At 27.4% G+C, this 20000-nt stretch overlaps 4 protein-coding genes across 4 annotated transcripts in view; 3 read left to right on the top strand and 1 right to left on the bottom strand.

The window, feature by feature from the left end:
• Positions 1-3696, bottom strand: part of Phum_PHUM565400 (DEAD box ATP-dependent RNA helicase, putative) — a gene marked incomplete at both ends in the record, with an annotated part of 3872 nt that extends 176 nt beyond the window's left edge. Inside the window, 13 exons of the mRNA XM_002431978.1 lie at positions 1-119; positions 197-344; positions 703-975; positions 1081-1263; positions 1317-1324; positions 1402-1652; positions 1769-1921; positions 2012-2191; positions 2462-2650; positions 2728-2830; positions 3052-3233; positions 3318-3564; positions 3641-3696. The exon at positions 1-119 is cut by the window's left edge and continues 176 nt beyond it. Coding sequence (XP_002432023.1) covers positions 1-119; positions 197-344; positions 703-975; positions 1081-1263; positions 1317-1324; positions 1402-1652; positions 1769-1921; positions 2012-2191; positions 2462-2650; positions 2728-2830; positions 3052-3233; positions 3318-3564; positions 3641-3696 — 2092 coding nt within the window. The remainder of the gene's footprint in view (positions 120-196; positions 345-702; positions 976-1080; positions 1264-1316; positions 1325-1401; positions 1653-1768; positions 1922-2011; positions 2192-2461; positions 2651-2727; positions 2831-3051; positions 3234-3317; positions 3565-3640) is intronic.
• Positions 3697-3922: 226 nt separating this feature from the next.
• Positions 3923-9541, top strand: Phum_PHUM565410 (DEAD box ATP-dependent RNA helicase, putative; the record flags this gene model as incomplete). Its single annotated transcript, XM_002431979.1, has 13 exons — positions 3923-3965; positions 3997-4076; positions 4366-4550; positions 5269-5484; positions 5739-5864; positions 6190-6301; positions 6382-6570; positions 6669-6848; positions 7119-7298; positions 7584-7687; positions 7890-7951; positions 8241-8288; positions 9234-9541. 13 exons carry the CDS (start codon positions 3923-3925, stop codon positions 9539-9541), a joined length of 1833 nt encoding a protein of 610 aa, XP_002432024.1.
• Positions 9542-10236: 695 nt separating this feature from the next.
• Phum_PHUM565420 (DNA repair and recombination protein RAD54B, putative) lies at positions 10237-13387 on the top strand (the record flags this gene model as incomplete). Its single annotated transcript, XM_002431980.1, has 8 exons — positions 10237-10327; positions 10411-10746; positions 10825-11287; positions 11379-11591; positions 11685-12258; positions 12364-12490; positions 12591-12858; positions 12937-13387. The coding sequence occupies 8 exons, from the start codon at positions 10237-10239 to the stop codon at positions 13385-13387; spliced, it is 2523 nt and encodes an 840-aa protein (XP_002432025.1).
• Positions 13388-14032: 645 nt separating this feature from the next.
• Phum_PHUM565430 (trypsin-zeta, putative) lies at positions 14033-17049 on the top strand (the record flags this gene model as incomplete). Its single annotated transcript, XM_002431981.1, has 8 exons — positions 14033-14036; positions 14120-14279; positions 15019-15199; positions 16042-16139; positions 16215-16492; positions 16580-16731; positions 16765-16806; positions 16891-17049. The coding sequence occupies 8 exons, from the start codon at positions 14033-14035 to the stop codon at positions 17047-17049; spliced, it is 1074 nt and encodes a 357-aa protein (XP_002432026.1).
• Positions 17050-20000: the final 2951 nt, after the last annotated feature.

Genomic DNA, 20000 nt, shown 5'->3' on the forward strand with positions numbered 1-20000 from the left:
GTGGTGGTGGCAAAGCACTGATTTGACCGTTGGTCGGCCACGGATGAACGTGCTGCGAATTCAATCCGTTCGCCATGGATATATCACCGTTGTTGTTGGGTTGATTTTTCATGACGTTGCTAAAATAAAAAAAAAAAAAAAAAAAGTTATATATATTTATCATACATTTTTAACTTGAACAAAAACCTTTTCGTACCTTCTCATTCGTGGCCTGTTTTGAAAATTGTTTCTTTGACTTCTCATAAAATCGTGATTGACCGGCGGTCGGTGATTATTTTGAAAATTTTGACCACCGCCGCATTGTTGATTGTTGTATATGTTACTGTCGTAATTAATTTGCGGACCTTAAAAAATAAATAATAAGATTAAATGCTGCCATTGAGGATGTAAAATTTTATAATTACCCGACTGTAAATGAAAATGATAAAAATTAAATTTAAATTATTATTTTTTTTTTATTGTTCTAGGAAAAGATGTCGGAAATACAAGTGTCGCAGTTATCGGAGACCTGAATCACCGTTTAAAAAGTGAGCAGGCACTATGCGTTGCGTTTACTATTAGCTCAGACTTTAAAGGTAAGTAAAAACTTACTTTTTTTAAATAAAAAAAAAAGTACCGAGCTGAATTAAATAAAAATGTTTTTTTTTTTTTTTTTCAAATATTTACCCTGCCTATAATCGTTCGTGGGTGAATAGTATTGACCGAAAGGTGTGTTTTTGTTTGCTTGATTCAAATTAAGATTTTGCGGTTTCTGTAAATAACTGTTATTGTTGTTGATGCCGTTGCCGTTGCAATTGCTAATACGAGTTGGAATTTTTTGATAAATTTCCGAACCGGTATTATTGTGCATTCTTCCCTTAAATCCGTTTTCATTTTGAACGGTCCGGTACTTTCCGGAGTAATGGTTTTCTTGAGGTAACACAGGGCTGTTCGGTTGCCAAATTTGATTAATGTTTCCATAGTTATTAGTAGGTTCTTTGTATTTAGGCCATTTTGGTTTTCCTAATAAATTTTCAAATTATTATTATTATTATCGTCTGCGATTTAAAAAAAAAAAAGAAATGAACTAGTTATAAATACCGGGAGTCGGGCCTTTAGTGGTAGCTGCCAAAAGTTCCGTTACTTTTGGATTAATGGGTTGAGAAGCTTCTTCTAAAACGGCTACCAATCCTTTAGCTTGACGAGCATTTTGCGGGGTGAAAAATGTAAAAGCGGTACCCATTTGAGAAGAACGCCCCGTTCGACCAATACGATGCACGTAATCTTTCAGATGTATTAGGATAATCAAAATTTATAACGTATTTTATGTCATCAACGTCTAATCCTACAAAAAAAAAAAAAAAATTTATTTATAAGGTAAAATATTTATTCCCTTTCCACTGTTATTTAGATTAAAAGTACTTGCCTCTAGCAGCTACATCGGTAGCAACGAGTACCGCACATTTTCCACTTCTAAACTCGTTGAGAACGTGATCTCTTTCTTGTTGAGATTTGTCACCGTGCATACAAATGGCAGGAAATCCTTCTTGCTTAACAAGTCGTGCTATATCATCAACTTTCTTTTTAGTTTCAACGAAAATTAAAATTTTATTATTTCTATCACCTCCGATGTCTCGTAACAAGTTGGTTAATCTTCCTTCTTTTTCAGAGTCCTAAGAAATTATTTATTTACGTAAATTAATGTTCATTCCTAGTATAACCGTTATTATTTACAAAAACCGTGTTAAACTCTTAAAGAATCATTTTTTATTTTTATTTAAAACTTTACCTGCATAACCTCAACATGTTGACGGATATTATGGTTAGCAGCCAAAGATAAAGATCCAATGTTAATTTGAATATAATCATGTAAAAAGTCTTCAGCCAAGGTTTGTACTTCCTTTGGCCATGTAGCGGACCACATTAGAACTTGCCTGTCAGGCTGAAAACAGATCATTTTTTTTTTTTAAATTTCTTTCTAATATAATTACGAATCTTTAAAGCAAAGTCGAAAATAACAATAAATAAATACCCTAATTTGCTCAATAATTTTTCGAATTTGAGGTTCAAAACCCATGTCTAACATACGATCAGCTTCATCCAAAACTAAATATGTGCATCTTCTTAGATTTGTAGTACCTTTGTCCAAAAAGTCAATAAGGCGGCCGGGTGTTGCAATAACAATTTCGACACCCCTCTCTAAGTCACGCGCCTAAAATATAACATTTATCATCACCAAAATACACACACACACACACAAAAAAAAAAATTAAATTAATGTGAAAATTTAAAAAATTAATAGTTGGATAATTAATGTAGAAAGGAGACTGACTCTGAATATAATAAATATGCAGAGCTAATTATCTTTCATTATTATTGCATTAAATTCATTGCACTTTGAAAAATAAGTGAAAAATCACTTTTCTTCAAAAGCTGCTTTTTGTTTAATGCAAATTTAAATAGATGCACAAAAAAAACATACTTGAGATCCCTTAGGAGCCCCTCCAAATATGCATGTGTTTCTAATTGAACATGATGCACCAAAATCTTTTGCAACAGATTGGATTTGCTGTGCTAATTCCCTTGTGGGAGCAAGAACAAGTGCTATTGGACCATCTCCTTTTGACAATGGTTTTTGATTAGTAATGTGTACTGTAGCTGGTAGAGCATACTGCAAACATTTTTATTTATGTATTCCTGTACATATTTTTTTGAAAAAAAATACATCATGCTACAAAAAATACATACAGCCAAAGTTTTTCCAGATCCAGTCTGTGCAATGCCTACCATATCTCTACCACTAAGGGCAATAGGCCATCCTTGTGCTTGAATTGCAGTCGGTTTCAAAAAGCTGTAAAAATCAATTTCTTTATGAATTAAAAAAAACAAAAAAAATTAAACAGCTCAAGCTATAAGTAGTTAACAAATATTTTTTATAAAAAATGTTTACATTAATAGAGTAAAGCAACATTTCTAAATAGTTAGTTAAATCTTTCGAAAACTTTGTTTCATAAAAATTCCAAGAGCGAACAAAAAGAAACTAATAAATTACCAAACTCTCAAATAACTTACCCTTGTTTTTTTATTACAGCCATGACATTAGCTGGAAAATTGCTTTCTTCAAAAGTTTGATTTGGGTTTGGAACATTTTTTCCATTAACTGTTATTTCCATTAATTCTCTATATTCATTAACTTCATCATCAGTTCGTTTTAATACATTGGGATGTGGAATGTAAAAATTTTTGGTGAAAGGCTAAAATATTAAAATAATTTTCAATTATTAAAAAATAAAAATAAAAGCATAATTTAAGAACAAATTAAATGTGACAAAACTAACCAATAAAGCCCTAGATTCGGTGTTTTCCTTGCCATCTTCATTGGAGCATTGCTTCAATCTAGATTCTTTATTAAAATCATAAAACTTGGCCTTCATATTTTGTGGTACTTTTTGGAATTTATTATATGTGACAAAAGGCTTTTGCTGATATTGAAAACTATTCATATTGTTCTGGTTATTGTTCCAAAATATTTTTTTTGAACCATGCAAGTAATCTTTAGGACTTTTCAGATTTCTAAAACCATTCCTAAAATTAATTAAAAAGTACTTTCAGAATGATTTAATATTACTAGAAAATCATTATAAATTCATAATTAAAATACAAGCGTAAAAAGCTTAACTCTAAGAAAATTGCAACATGAAAATTTATGAGAGCCATTAGACTATTTTAAAAGGTTAATTTCTACAATTAATTAGGCCACTAAGAGGGTCAATAATTAAACACAAATAAAGGCATAGGAAGGAGAAAAATAAGTATATCTTACGGTACTGATGAAACGTCACCATTGGAATACATTCTGGTAATCAAGTTACTGTTACTCGACATAAATTTTAAACCTAAATCAGTAATCTTCTACTTTATTATGTGACTTAGCTGAAAAAACATGAAAGCTATAAAAATGAATACAAAAAGGCATAAGAAGGCAAGTAATTAAATTAAAATTTACCTTTCTCTCAGTTTCGCAAATGGCTTACAGGCAAGGAAGTAAACCGGAAGTGGAATCGAACAAAAGACAATTAGATCTTGCTGCGCACTATGTACTAATCTGATATTTCTTTCGTTGAATTAATGACTAAAATATCTTATTTTATCTGTTAATTTACTGTATTAATTTAAAAAAAATCAATTAAAATTTTTTAATATTATATAATTGTGCATATTTCAAATTCAAAAAAATTTTAAATTTTTTTTCATTTTTTTTAGTATTAAAAAATTATCATTTATTTCTTCCATGTACTTGTGACGTATTTCCTTTGTAAAGCACCATACTCAATCTCTTTTTGATTTGTGATCTCACGAGGTGTGTTTTCAAAATTTTTACATTAGGTATGTTTATTGTTTGGTTTGATAATTTCTTTTTTATTATTAACGTTGATTGGCTTGATAATGTCCTTTTTTGTTTTGTGTTTTTGTAATAATATTTTTTTTTTATCACTTCTTGTTGTAAGGTATTGCCGGAATTCAGTTAAAAATTCCCTAATTCCATCTAGGATCTGGCCGCAATTAAAAATGTAAGTCCTGTATTATTTAATAATAGAATGATTATATTTATTCATAAGTTTGTCAGACAAGTTCTTGAATCAATTTTTTTTTTTTGTAAATGTAATTATGACTTCATTGAGTTGTCTCTTGTTGGCCACGTGGTACTTGCTATTCTCTTCTTAAAACTTGTCCTTCTTTATTGCCGTGTTATATGTTAGCGTTGGCAATATGTTTGTCAACGACAAAATCACAATACTATTTAAAATTTCATATAATACGATAAAAGTTATTTTAACGATATATTTATAATGTCTTTTTGTTATAGATAGAATGCTGGCCAGAGCAGTAAAGCCTAATTGTGAGGGTCTTCATGATGTGGCTAAACAGTTATTGATCTGGTTAGTTAATTCCCTTTCTTTTAGATTATGTTTCTCATTCCGTAAATTTTAAATATCTGTAATTTTCGTTGCTTTTACCATAGCTTAACAACGTAGATGTTTTAGTACCTAAATATTTTATTTTTAAATTTACGTACAATAATTTTCATAAATTTCAATTTTTTTTAAGCACGTGCCCTTTCGTGATACGTAAATATTTTTACTTCCATAGAATTTAATAATAAGTTGTGCTGACATAAACAAGGCACATAATTATTTCCTTTAATTTTAATACCATATGCATTGCTATGAAAAATTTATTTGTCGCCATGTGCATTTATTAAAAATGACTTTTTTTTTTTTTTTATAGGGCATTTACAGGAAAAAGGAAATTGAGTGTGAAAAAAAGTCCCAAATTTAACAGATATGATGAAAATGGTCACTTTCCATCCAAAAGACCAAGGTTTGGAAATCGAAGGGATTTTGACTATCCCGGTCAAAACTTGGGAAAAATCAATTGGGATGAAGTGACGTTAAAGCCATTTGAAAAAAATTTTTATTCTCCTCATCCTGATGTATTAAAAAGGTAAATTTTAAATTTGGTATGAATAAGTGTAAAATGAAAATGCCACATGGAGTCAGCTGTCACTTTTGTTTTATGAAAGTGCTGGCGTTACACCTGTGGCAGATAAATTTCAGCTTATGAGAGTGAATTTTGAAATTATCATGTTCATTGTTCTAGTTTATATTGGCTGACAATTTTTTTATCGATTGCATTTCATGTGGAACAAACAAAAGTATTTTAATAATTAATATGCAATTTTTATTTATTTCTTACAGGTCTAAGCAGGAAATACAAGACTTTTTAAATAAAAATGAAATTGTTATAAAAGGAAAAAATTGTCCTGCTCCGATTTTTTCTTTCGAAGAAACCGGATTAGCAGATGATGTAATTAATATTGTAAGGTAATGTAAATAATATTTAATTATTAACTTTAATTTTATTAAATTTCCATGTATTTATATTATAAATTTTATTTTTGACACGTATGTGTACACTTCACTATAGTAGACTATGGCAACTAGTTATTTTGGTTGCCATAGAGGACAATTTAGTGAAATATCAAAAGTGCATTTTTTTTTTTTTTTTTTTTTTTGTTTTTCTCTCATGGGATTGATTTTTCACATCTCATTCAAATAAATGCAAATATTTTTTACAATTTTTTTTCACATGTGTATTTCCAAGTTTTAAATTCTTATTAAATTTCAAATGTATGTATTTTTTTTTTAGGAAATTAAATTATTTTGCACCGACGCCTATTCAGTCTCAAGGCTGGCCCATAGCACTGAGTGGGCAAAATATGGTTGGAATAGCTCGTACTGGATCGGGGAAAACATTAGGGGTGATTATCAAATTTTTACGTTTTTATTTATGCATATTTATTTACATGCATATGTAAATAAGGTTTTTTTTTTTTTCTAGTTTGTTTTACCTGCGGTTATTCACATTCAGCATCAACCAAAATTGGAAAGAGGAGATGGTCCCATAGCTTTAGTTTTAGCTCCGACGAGAGAATTAGTTCAGCAAACTCAAAATGTTGCAATTCCTTTCGCGAGAGCTTCCGGTATAAGATCGGTAGCCGTGTACGGTGGCTCAGATAAATACGGCCAGGTATATTTGCCGTTCCAGTAATTTTAATAATACTAATAATGATATTTTGTTATTTCTAACTCGTTTTTTTTTTTTTTTTTAAAAATTTTTTCCCTCAGGATAGGCATTTGAGAAACGGGACCGAGATTTGTGTGGCCACACCCGGAAGACTCTTGGATTTTTTAAATTCGGGAACTACGAATTTGGAAAGGTGTACATATTTAGTATTAGATGAAGCTGACAGAATGTTTGACATGGGTTTCGAACCACAAATCAGATCAATCATTGATCAAATCCGGGTACGCGGTTAAATTTATTTAAATTAATAATAATAATAATAATGTTAAATAATACAGCAACTAGCACTCTTCATTTGTGGACACATTTGCTGCAAGTGATTTTTATATTAGGATGCTATATTAAAAAAATTCAACTTCCTATTTTCCCAATTCTTTCTGGAATTTGGGTTTATTCGGTTGAGAACAATCTTACAGGATAATAATAAAATATCTTTTTTCATAAACTGGTAATTATAAATTGTTCACGTTTTATTTATTGTTTCTTTTTAGCCCGATAGGCAAGTGTTGATGTGGTCCGCGACATGGCCGAAAGAAATAAAACGTTTAGCCGAAGAATATTTAAAAGATTACATACAGTTAAATGTAGGATCCCAGGAATTGACGGCCAATCCAAACATTAATCAAATTGTTCACGTGTGTCAAAGCGAGCGTGACAAGAAAAAATTGCAAGTTTTTTTTTTTTTTTATTTTCTTCATTTGCAATTAGTAAATTAGTTTATTATTATTATTATTATTATTATTATTATTATTATTATTATTATTATTGAAATGATGTTTCGTTTAGAATATTATTAGCTCTATCGGAATGAGTAAATGTTGAAAATGATTTATTTTTCTGACCAATAATAATAATAATAATAATGATAATAATTGAAAAGATGCGAGAGAAATTTTATGGCTCGAGTTGATTTTTTTTTAATAATTATTTTTTTTTTTTTTTTTTATAGGCTCGAGAATGTTTTGAAGGAAATTGGAGAGCAAGACGAAATTAAAACTTTAATTTTTACTGCAACCAAACAGAAATCTGATAGTATTGCTTTTTGGCTCCAAGATCTCGGGTGAGTAAAAATTTAAATTAAATGCTTTTTTGTTTCTGCTAACGATGATGATGATGATGATGATACGTTTGACCGGAAGTTGAGACCGTGATGGTTTTCTCTAAGAAGAACTGATGAATAAATAATTTTTTAAAATTGTGTTTTTTTTTACTGAAAGATGAACGATTTGAGCTAATTTTAATTATTATTATTATTATTTCAGATACCGATGTGATTCTTTGCACGGTGGTAAAACGCAAAAAAATAGAGATTTCATTCTGCGAGGTAATTATTATCATTATTACTTTTTTTTTTTTATATAATTAAGCACTTTTTTTTTTTTTTGTTGAGAGTCAAATTTATTGACTTTGATCAATATATGTAGAGTGCAATATTAAAAATATTTGGTATAGAGGCGTTCTTTTTTAATACAAAACGTATTGAAAAAGGGTATTATTATCGAACAAAAAGTTTTTTTTTTTTTTTTTTAAACGTGTAAAAATTTTTCGGCAATCGAATGAATTTCTCTTTGAAAAAAAAAATTTTTTTTTGTATTTTTCAAATTTTCGTAAAGGTAGAATAAAAATATTGGTGGCAACGGATGTAGCAGCCAGAGGTTTAGGTAAACATATTTGATTAATTGTTTTTTAATGAAGAATGATTGATTGTAAATAAAAAAAAAAAAATTTTTTTCTTATAATGAGGTTAAGTAATGAATTTTTCTGTCATTTAAAACAAAAATTTTTTTTTTTAATTTGTTGGTTACATTTATTATTATCATTATTACTATTATTTTGTTCTTTATTTAATGTTTCAAAGGCACCGAAAAAAAATGCAAGATGTGTGTTTTTATTTAAAAAGACCGGCTGTACCTGAAAACGTTCTGAAGAAAAATTAAAAAAAAAATTAAAAAAAAAAAAAAAAATTTTTTTTTGCGGATCTGTTTGGTACGGTCTGAAGAGCGAGTGCTTTAAAAAATTTAAAAAAACAGCAAATGCAAGGATTTTTTTTAAATTAAAAGACAATCCTGCCATTAAAAAAAAAAAATGTGCTGTAAAAGAAATCACTCCTCGCGTATTATTATTATTATTATTGCACATCTTAAAAATAAATGTGGAGGTGCCTCTTCTTGTATGTTTATTGGATATTTTATAATATTCAAAGTAAGTTTTGTTACATATATTTTTTAGTACATCACGAGGTTATTAATTTAGTAGTTTAATTTTTTTTTTTTTTTTTTTTTTAATAGTAATTTAAATGCTGTATGCTAAATGCAATAAGTATAATTTAGGTTTTTCTCTCAATTTTTTTCCTCTTTTTTTTTTTTTTTTTTTTGCAGTCATTATTTTTATTCATTGAGTATAAGACAGGCTTTTTATTTAATAATGACAGAAAATTCAACGAATTTTATTTGCGCTCTCAAAAAACAACAAAATAAATTATAAAATTATCATTATTAACATTGCAACTAACTACTAATAAAAGTTTTGAAACAAGATGAACTTGTCTTCCCTTCCCTTCCCCTCTGTTTTTAAATTAATAAAAAGGGAAATTTTTTGTTTTTTAGACGTTTCCGATATTAGGTATGTCATTAATTACGATTATCCTAACAATATGGAAGATTATATTCACAGAATAGGACGAACGGGACGACACAACGCGACCGGAACGTCGTACACTTTTCTCACGGATGAAGATGCGAGCAAAGCGGGAGATTTAATATCCGTTTTACGGGAAGCCAATCAAAACGTTGATCCGGATTTAGAAAATTTAGCCATGAGCGCTGCGAGGCCTAAAAAAGGTTATTATTATTATTATTATTGTTACTGTTGTCTTACTGTTGTCGAGTTTCCAAGTTTATTCAAAAAAGATTAATTTCCCCTATATTTTATTTATGATTATAGGTTTTAATAACTTTAGGAGAGGATATAATAATTACAATAATTCGTATGGTAGATCGATGCGAAAAAATTTTAACTATTAGTGGGTGAGTGTTTAATGTCGCGTGTTTAATGTAGTCTCATATGGAATTGTTTATACTTAAAAGGATTTTTAAAATTTTCTAGGCCGATTCCACTACGAAATTCTAAATATCCCAACATCATTCCTTGTGATTTCATCGTGATCACTTTATTTCTTTTTTTTTTATATGAGAAAAAAAAGAAAATTTTATTCATGCCGAATTTTTTTTTAAATATAATTGTTTTTATATAACCGCCATTTTTTTCAATTTGAATTCCTTTCGTTGAAATTATCGAAATATTATATTGATGATAAAGATTAAGAAAGTTAGTTGTGGGTAATGTTTAAAAATTAAATTATTAAGTGTACCAAATAAATTTTATTAATGAAAAATTAATCTAGGTAATTAGAAATTAGAAGTGTATAATGTTTATATAATTCGTAAAAATTGTCGGGTCAATAGACAAAGTGGCACGAACAGTGTCGAACATTAACCAATCACATTTAAATTGTCAATGGTTGTTAGTGCCGCCAAATAGTTATAATAGCAAATTAATGTTTTTTTTTTTTTAAGGTATTCATTTTGAATTTTTTTTGTTGGTTTTGTTATGAGGAAATCTCAAGCACCTTCATTTAAAACAAACACTTCGCCGATACGTAGAAATATAATTAGTTTTAATAAAAATAATAATCCTCCAGGTAAAAATAATAATTTTGTCTCATGGCACTTTTTTTTTTTTCAAATTAGATTTTTCTTATTAATATTTATAATTTTTCTATAGATTCAAATGATAAAAGCAAACGAAGTACCGAAAGCGTGCTTGATTTACTGTTAAATTTAGATTCTACTTCCGTTAAAAGTAAAAACGATTTTTTTGAAGATGATAGTTTTAAAAACTCTAATATTAATACCAATACTTTAGATGTAGTAGAACAAAATAAAATAACTGATTCTAACTCGATATGCATACCTGAAAATAGTGAGCAGTGTGAAATTGTATATAATGTAGTTTATGGAAAGCAAACGAAAAAAAAACATAAAACTTGGGAAGGTGATGGTATTTTAGAAGTCGGATCAAAGTATGTTACACTTAAAGATGAAAATGGGGTTGTTATTGGTAGGTTTTTAATTATTTAAACAAAATTTATTTAATTAATATTTAAAATTCAATAACAGTTATAATTTTTAATATTAGGTAAAGCACAATGTAGTAAAGCTCGAAAACTTGAAGAAGGTGTAAGATTTTGCATTGGCAGCAAGGAAGTCGAGTTGTTAGATTTAGTTGAAACTAAAGATCGTAAAAAAAAAAATTTATCGATAAAAGAAAATAATGAAAAAGTTATTCCACAACTTCCTAAAATCCTTAAATCTAACAATTCTAATAAAAAATTTAAAACTCCCAGATCATGTTTTGAAGCTGGTATACCTTTACCCAATCCCACTACCGAACATCAGTGGCATTTTAACCAGTCAGGTGCAAAGGTGACTCCAGTGTATATAGAAGAATCATTATCGAAAAAATTACGACAACATCAACTTGAAGGAATAATTTTTTTATATGAATCCATTATGGGATACAAAGATATTAATTATAATGGAGTAATATTAGCTGATGAAATGGGCCTTGGAAAAACTCTTCAATGCATTTCATTAATTTGGTAAAGTGATAAAAAAATTTTTTACCACAGTTAAAAATTGATAATGGAATGTTCGAGTAACATAATAGTTATAATTACATTATTTCTTTAGGACTTTGCTTAAACAAGGACCTTACAATAAAAAACCTGTGATAAAAAGAGTTTTAATCGTTACACCCACAAGTTTGATTATGAATTGGTACAATGAATTTATCAAATGGCTTGGAAGAGTTAAAATAGTTCCTTATGTTGTTAATCAAAAAAATAAACCATCTGAAATAAAATATCACTCTGTTGTGATTATTTCATATGAAATGTTAATCAGGTACAATTATCGAATAAGTATTATGTATGTTTTTTGAAAAGGGAAAAAAATTTTAATAAGTGTTAATTATTTATCTTTTCTTTTTAAAAACAGGTGCGTGAATAACGTGATGGAGCACAACGTAGATTTATTAGTGTGTGATGAAGCTCACAGGATAAAAAATTCAAATATAAAAACGGCTCAAGTACTTAATCAATTAAATTGTAAAAAAAAAATTCTATTAACTGGAACTCCGCTACAAAACGACCTTCAAGAATTGTACACTCTTATAGATTTTGCCAATCCGAATATTTTAGGGAGTCCATCGCAATTTCGAATTCAATTTGCAGATCCGATAATAGCCTCTCGTCAACCCGATTCGAACGAAGACGTTGTTAAAAAGGGAAACGAACGTTCTATTAATTTAAAAAAAATAATTAACAAATTTTTATTGAGACGAACTCGAAACATATTAAAAAATTATTTACCTCCCAGACATGACATTGTAGTTTTTTGTAAGATTACAGAACCTCAAAGAAATATGTATAATTCATTGGTAAATTCATTTTTAAACGCTAAGGAAAGTGAAGAATTTATTGAAGGATCGTCTCATCTTGAACTTATAACATCATTAAAAAAAATTTGTAATTATCCGTCATTACTGAATAAAGACGATAATTACTTGGAGGTAAAATTTATTCAAAAAATTTATTTTTAAATATCGACTGACAAAAAAAAAAATTACACGAATGATCATCATTAATAAATTTATTTATTTATTTTTTTTTTCCAGAAAATCGATATCGACACGAGCGGAAAATTAAAAGTAACCGTTAATTTTTTAAAAGAATTACAAATGACGTCAGTCAAAGAAAAAGTTTTAATCGTTTCAAATGCAACACAAACTTTAAACTTATTGGGTAAATATTTATTTATACAATATAATTAATAGAAAAAATAATTTGGTCACGTGTAATCATTAATATTATTATTATTATTTTTTTTTTTTTTTTTTTTTAGAAAAAGTTTTTCACGTTCTCAATTACTCTACGTGTCGTTTGGATGGTAACACGCCGTCAGCACAAAGAAATAAAATCGTAGAAGATTTTAATACGTCACGTGACTTATTTATTTTTCTATTGAGCTCAAAAGCTGGAGGAGTCGGTTTAAATGTCACCGGCGCTTCCAGGCTCATACTATTCGATTCAGACTGGAATCCAGCAACTGATCTTCAAGCGATTTCCAGAATATGGAGAGACGGTCAAAAGTTTCCCGTTTTTATATACAGGTTATTTTTTTTTTCTCTATTTTTTGTGTTTTTTAAAGTATTTTTTTTATTATTATTATGATCATTTTTAAATTTCAGGCTTTTGACGACTGGAACAATAGAAGAAAAAATTTATCAGCGTCAAATAAGCAAACAAGGTCTTTGCGAGGGTACAGTCGATCCAAAAAGTAATAAATCAATAAAATTATCTAAAGAAGAATTAAAAGAACTTTTTTTCCCATGCGAAGAGAAAGATATTAAAGATTGCTTAACGCACGATTCATTGTCGTGCGATTGTACAGGACAAGGAGAAATTCCAGCTCCCAATAACGGTGGAGAAGAAGAAGAAGAGGAAGAAGAGGATGATGGTGATGACGAAAACAAAAGTTGTCGAATTTATAATAAAACAATCAAATCCGCGTTGAAAATATCAGAATTATTTCATTGGGAACATCATGGGAATCCCTTCGATTCGGATTTTTTAAATCGTTTATGTTTGGAAAAAAGCAAACAACGTATATCATACATATTTCACAATCGTAAAATATAAAAAAAAAATAAGAGAAATAAATATTATGAAGTACACTGATAATTAATTTTATTTAAAAATTTTACTGTTATTGTAATAAAAAAAAAAAAACAAGTGTCAAGGTTAACAATGAAGATTTAACAACAAAAAAAAAAAAAATAAATATTGCCTAAATTCGATTAAGTAATTTAAGAGCAAAAAAAAAAAGAAAAGTACAATTTTAATGACTTATAATCGTAAAAAAAATTATTATTATTATTATTATAATTACAATAAATAATGGATTGGCGGCCATATTTCTTATATAATTATTTTATTTTAATAGCTTTGCAAAAAATACGAAATAAGAACAAACAATAAAAGAGAAAGAAGGAAGGAATTGAATGAATCGATTATATTATTATTATTATTATTATTATTATTAATATATATTAATATATAAAAGCCAGTCCGTAATATAACGACGAAAAAATATTTAGAGAAGGGATGGATAAGTTGAAAAAAAGACGAATAACGAATCAAATAGTTGAAGAAATCCGCAGTCGGTGCTTTGATAATAACTGGAAGGGATGGTGTTATTATTATTAGTAAATAAATAAAAAAAAAAAATTTAATTTATTTATTTCTTAAAAATATTGTGATAATAATTTATTAATTACTATTAAAATGAGTTAGTATTTATTTTTATCTGATCGTTTTCGAAAAAAAAAAAAAAAACGAGTTGATTCTAATATTTTTTATTTTTGTTTTTAGGACGGTGCGTAAAAAATATTATTAATAACGTTAAAAGTATTATTATTATTATGTTATTATTCTTCGGGAATTTAACATTGTGTCAACGTATCACGTCAATAACGTCTGCTAGTAAAAGAGATAATTGCGATTGTATGGAATATTGGTCATGCGTAACAAGGTAATTTATTACTTATTTATTACTTACTAATAAAAGGGGGACACCGAAAAAAAATTAAATAATAATAATAAAAAGGCATCCAAGAGTATTTTTCGAATTGCGATTAATAATTTTTTTATTTTATATTAATAAAATTTAGTTTTATTAATTCGTTACCTTTTTATTATTACCCCCGGGGGGGGGGAGAGAGAGAAGGGAGCGGAGGGTCAAGGTAATTTAACTAAAAACCTTTAATTAAAAATTTTTATTAAATTTTACTAAAAGAAAAACAAATTTTTTATTTTGCTTAAACGAAACAAAGTGAGAAAAAGAGAGAGAGAGAGAGTGAGAGAGAGAGAGGGAAAGAAATTCAATGAGTTTCTTTTGTTTGTTTCGCAATTATTGAATGTATTAATGTCATTATAAACATTATCACACACACATACATATCATCATCATCATCGTCACCATCTTCGTCATCTTCGTCACCATCTTCGTCGGTAGAAATTCTAGTTTTGCTTGGTAATTAATTTTTTTTTTTTTTTTACGAAATAACTTAAAACCCAAATCATTGAATATATTTATTTTAATTATATGTATATACAAACATACATAATTATATGCATTTATGTATGTATGTGGTTGATGATTATGTATTATATACGATTCGTCATGTGACGTCATTTATTAATTTTTTTTCTTTCGAATAAATGAATATTTTTCCCGGTAATTAATAGATTTTTGTTGTTGTTTGTTTCAGAGGTGGAAATCCGTACAGTTATTGCGGTTTGTCGGATACAAACGTTTGTTGTCTCATATCCGAATCGGCACAAAGTGTTAATTTTCAAAGTCGTCCAATTCGTGGTAAACCGAAATGCGGTTTAAAAGGTTACGACAGCGGTCGCGATGGTTTTGCTGATCCTTCCGAATGGCCCTGGCACGTACGTTTACACCACCCTAATCATCATCATCATCATCATCATCATCATCATCATCATCATTTATTATTATTATTATTAAAATACCGTTCGTACAATACCGAAATCACTTTTGAAACGTTAATCAATCGATTATTCACGATATTTAAATTTTAAGAAATTCCGGATGTTTCCCTCCCCCTTCTTCCCTCCTCCCTCCCCGTTAAAACTTTCTCAACGCGGGGGGGTTATTTTTATTATTATTATTATCACGACAATAACAACTACTACTACTATTACTAATACTATAATATGAATTCTATTTAAAGATTAAATTTGACGGAAAAAAAAATAAAAAAAAAAAAAAACGAGAAAGAAAACGAAAGTTAAAAAACTGGTTTTTTAATAATAATAATGATAATGATAATAATAATGGTGGAAATAACAACAAACGAAATTTCTCACATAACGTTAAGATTAAGTATATATATATATAAATATACAAACATTAATTTCTTGTTTTGACACACATTTTCAATGCACCCACATAATTCAATATAAATTTTTATTCTCACGACTTTCGCAAAATTTCAACTTTTATTTTTATTTTTATTTTCAATCGTCATTTTAAATCGTTCTTTTTTTTTAAAAAAAAAAAAAAAACGTTTTTAACGGTTTTTGATTGACGGTTATTGTTCTTTCCAATAATGGAGAAAAACGGTCACGAAAAACTTTTCCCTTATTACGTCATTACCTCTTTTTACCGATTTTTAGAAACGGTATCGAAATTTCAATGTGAATGACGGGTACCAGGTATTATTTCTGAAAATGGTGTCAGAAAATTAAAGGAATTGCTATTATTACAGGTCGCCATTGTTGAAGAACCAGGTTTTTTTTACGTTTGCGGTGGTACTTTAATAGATGAATATTGGGTTTTAACGGCTGCTCACTGCGTTGAAGATTTGTAAGTTTTTCCGAATTTCATATTGTAAACGTGAAAATTTTCCGTAGTTTTTTTAATCACAAAAAAAAATTCCAGTTCCAGAAATTCACGGACGAAACTCAAAGTACGTTTGGGAGAATACGACGTGACGAAAACAAATGAAAATCTACGTCACGAAGATAGAAACGTTGGAAAAATAATATTACATCCGAAATACGATAACGAAACTTTATTACACGACATAGCACTTTTAAAATTACAATATCCGGCAAAACAAAGGCCTCACATAGACATTGTTTGTTTACCTAAAATCGATTTGAATTTTCCATTGGAATCCAAATGCGTAATAACGGGTTGGGGAAAAACAAACGAAGGTTTTGTTTTTTTTTTTTTGTTCAGGTTGTGTTGTTTGTTGTTTTTGTTAATCATAGGTGTAATTTTTTTTTGTTTGTGATATTTAGATTCCAGATATTCGGATGTATTAAAAGAAATAATTGTACCTTTGTGGAACAAATCCGCTTGCGAAGATTCTTTAAGGCGTGAATTCGGACCTGAATATAAATTGTCTGATACCTTAGTTTGCGCCGGATCTCAAGGGCAAGATGCTTGCGACGTGAGTAATATTTTTTTTTATTTTTTTCAAAAGAAATTTAAAAGTGAAACTTTGACCGAGTGTAAAAGTTTGTGTGTGTTGAGATGTAGATTTAGAGAGTAGGTTGATGTGTGTGAGGGGGAAATTTACATATTATTATTATTATTTTTTTTTTGACAGGGTGACGGTGGGGGACCGTTGGTATGTCAAAAAGAAGGACAATGGTATCAAGTCGGTGTTATTAGTTATGGAATAGGTTGCGGACAAAAAAAATCTCCAGGGGTTTACACATACGTTCCTAAATACGAAAGATGGATAAAAGAAACGGTTTTGTTTTAAATTGAAAATTTTTTTTTTTTTTTTACACTTTTACACTTGAGCAGGGTTATTATTATTATTATTATTTAGGCCAAGGGTAAATTTCCATAATTAATAAAAAAAAAAAAAAAAAAAAAAAATCAATAAAACGTGACGAGGGAAGGAAAACGAAGGAAGGAAGGAAAAAAAAAATAAATTATAAACTTTTTAACGTTTGTTTTATTGTTTTTATTGTTTGTTTATTTGCACATATTGTTTGTTATAAATAATTAAAAAGGATTCTTTTTTTTTTTCTAAAAAATTTTATTGTTTTATTTATTTATTTTAAATAAATTTTAATATTTCACAGTCTTTAATTAATCGTCGGGTACAAATGGGGAGAAAACGATTGATTATTTATAGATTATCGATTTAAATCAATTTTTTTTAGAAATAATATAAATAATAATAATAATAATATTATTGTATTATTTTAAAGGTAGGACGTAAGAAGAAACGAATAATGATAATAATAATAATATGGTATAATGGTATACCTAGCTAACTATTCAATTGTATTTAAATGTTGGAATTTATCAAGGATTTTAATAATAATTAAAAATTAATTATTAAATTATTATTATTATTATTATTATTTGTTTAAATATCTCGTAGAGAAAAAATTAATCAATTAATCAATATTATTTTTTTTTTCAAGCACAAAAGGTCAATTATGTCAGGGTCAATACGAAGTACAAAATATATATATTATTAAATTAATTTAACATAAGACATACAATTTCTTTTGTAAGAAATGGCCGAGAAAATTAAAAAAAAAAAAAATTAAAAGAAAATCTTTTGTAATAGAATAATAAGAAGATGATTTAAAATCATTGCCAGGAGGAGGAGGAGGAGAAAGGGGTGGAGGAAGAGGAGGGGAGAAGGGGAAGGAGGAGGAGGTGGGATCGTTAAAGAAAGAATAAAAGTTTAATTTTTTTTTTTTTGTTACTGGAAAATTATTTTAATCATTCGATTTCGAATTATTATTATTATTATTATTATTATTATTATTATTATTAAGATTTGACACGGTTATTATTGATTCATCTCATAAATCGTTTGTCAACCTTTTTTTTTTTTTTTTATTGAGAACTGCAGCATCAGCAGCAGCAGGAAGAGAAAAAGATTTCAAAGAAAATAATGGATTAATTTTTTCTTTTTTTTTTTTTTTTCATAACACGTTCAACAGGTTTTTATGTTTTTAAAATGTTTTAAATGTTTGTTGTTGTTGTTGTTGCAATTATTTAATCGTGTTTGTCACGAAAATAAATTTTCATTCTTTTTCTTTTGTCCAGCGATGGAATTTTCCTTCCAGTTTTGTTTGTTGTGTTCTCGTCGGATATTATTCATACCTTTCCACGAATAATTTTTCTTTTCTCTTTGTTTATATGATTTGATAATAAAATGATTTCGTTCGGTGGAAAATTATTATTATTATTTGTCTGTCGTATGGAATTTTTCCAGGAAAAATCGACAACGGAATTGAACTTGAATAAAATTTTTTTTTTTCTTCACTACGAAATGAAAATAAAAGAAAAACGTAAACTTCCGGTTTTTTTACGTTTTACTTCCGGTTTTAAAATAATTTTTTTAAATTTCTCGAAACTTTTTTTTTTTCGAATCGTATTAATAATAATAATAATATATGTTAGAAATGTAATTAATAAAAACATGAACATAAAAAAAAACAAGATAAAAAAAAAATAGTTAAAGAAATAATGATGATGATAAATAATTTTGTTTGAGGTCAGTTTAGTTTTGCCATGTCAGCTTTCCTGTTGTTCCTGTGGTTGAAAATAATAATAATAATTATTATTATAGAAAATCATTTGATTTGTGGTTGTAATCATAGTAATTATGGTAAATAATAATAATAATTAATTAATTTTTTTTTTACATATATATAAATGTAATTGTCATCATTTTTATTTATTCGTTTTTTATTATTATTATTATGATTATTATTAATTCTGATTTTTTAATTATTATTATTATTTTACGTCAACGTTTTACGTTCAGAGTCAAATTTTTCATTTTCATTTTCTTTCTATAAAATTATTTCTTTTTTTTTTGCATCTTTTTGAAATTTTTCCGCCAGTGCCAACGCCACCACCACCACCACCACCACCGCCATCGCCACCGCCACCACGTGTTAACTTTATTTGCTGGAATTCGACAAAAATTTGTTTTTTTAATTATAATTTTTTTTGTTTCCAACGAAACTTTTTTTTTAATAAATAATAATAATAATAATGATAAATTATATTTTCGTTTGTTGTTTGTTTCGTTCAAGTAACCAAATTTAATGAGAATAATAATAATAATAATCTGGAATTTTAAGCCCTTAAAAAACTTTTTCGATTTTTTTTTTTTTTTGGAGAATTTTAGTAATTTTTGATTTATTATTATTATTATTATTATTTTTAATAAGTAAAAAAAATTTTATTGATTTTATTTTTTTAATAAATTTATATATATATATATATATATATATGTAAAATTAAAATATGCGAATAAACGAAGGAAAAAACAACTTGATTACGATTTTATATGATTCATTAAACTTTACAATTCGGATCAATGAAATATTAATAATAATAATAATAATAATAATAAATTTTTTTTATAAAAAAATACGACAATTAAGTGTCAAAGGTCAATTAAATTATTATTGATTTAAAAAATTTTTTAAAAATAATAATAATAATAATAAAAATTTTTATTCACCGTTCGGAAAAACAGAAAATTTTTTTTTTTTTTAAATTCGAGTTCATCGACGTTCAGGTTTTTTTTTTGTTTTTCTACGACCGGTCAAATTCAATGACATAAAAATCGGTAATTATGTGACCGTGACCTTGAAAAAAATGAACAATAATAATAATAATAATAATATTTCCGTGTGTAATTAACAAATCGTTTACGAACGCGAACGT

The sequence above is a fragment of the Pediculus humanus genome, genomic scaffold, assembly GCF_000006295.1.
Source record: "Pediculus humanus corporis 1103172108299 genomic scaffold, whole genome shotgun sequence".
Lineage (NCBI taxonomy): Eukaryota > Metazoa > Arthropoda > Insecta > Psocodea > Pediculidae > Pediculus > Pediculus humanus.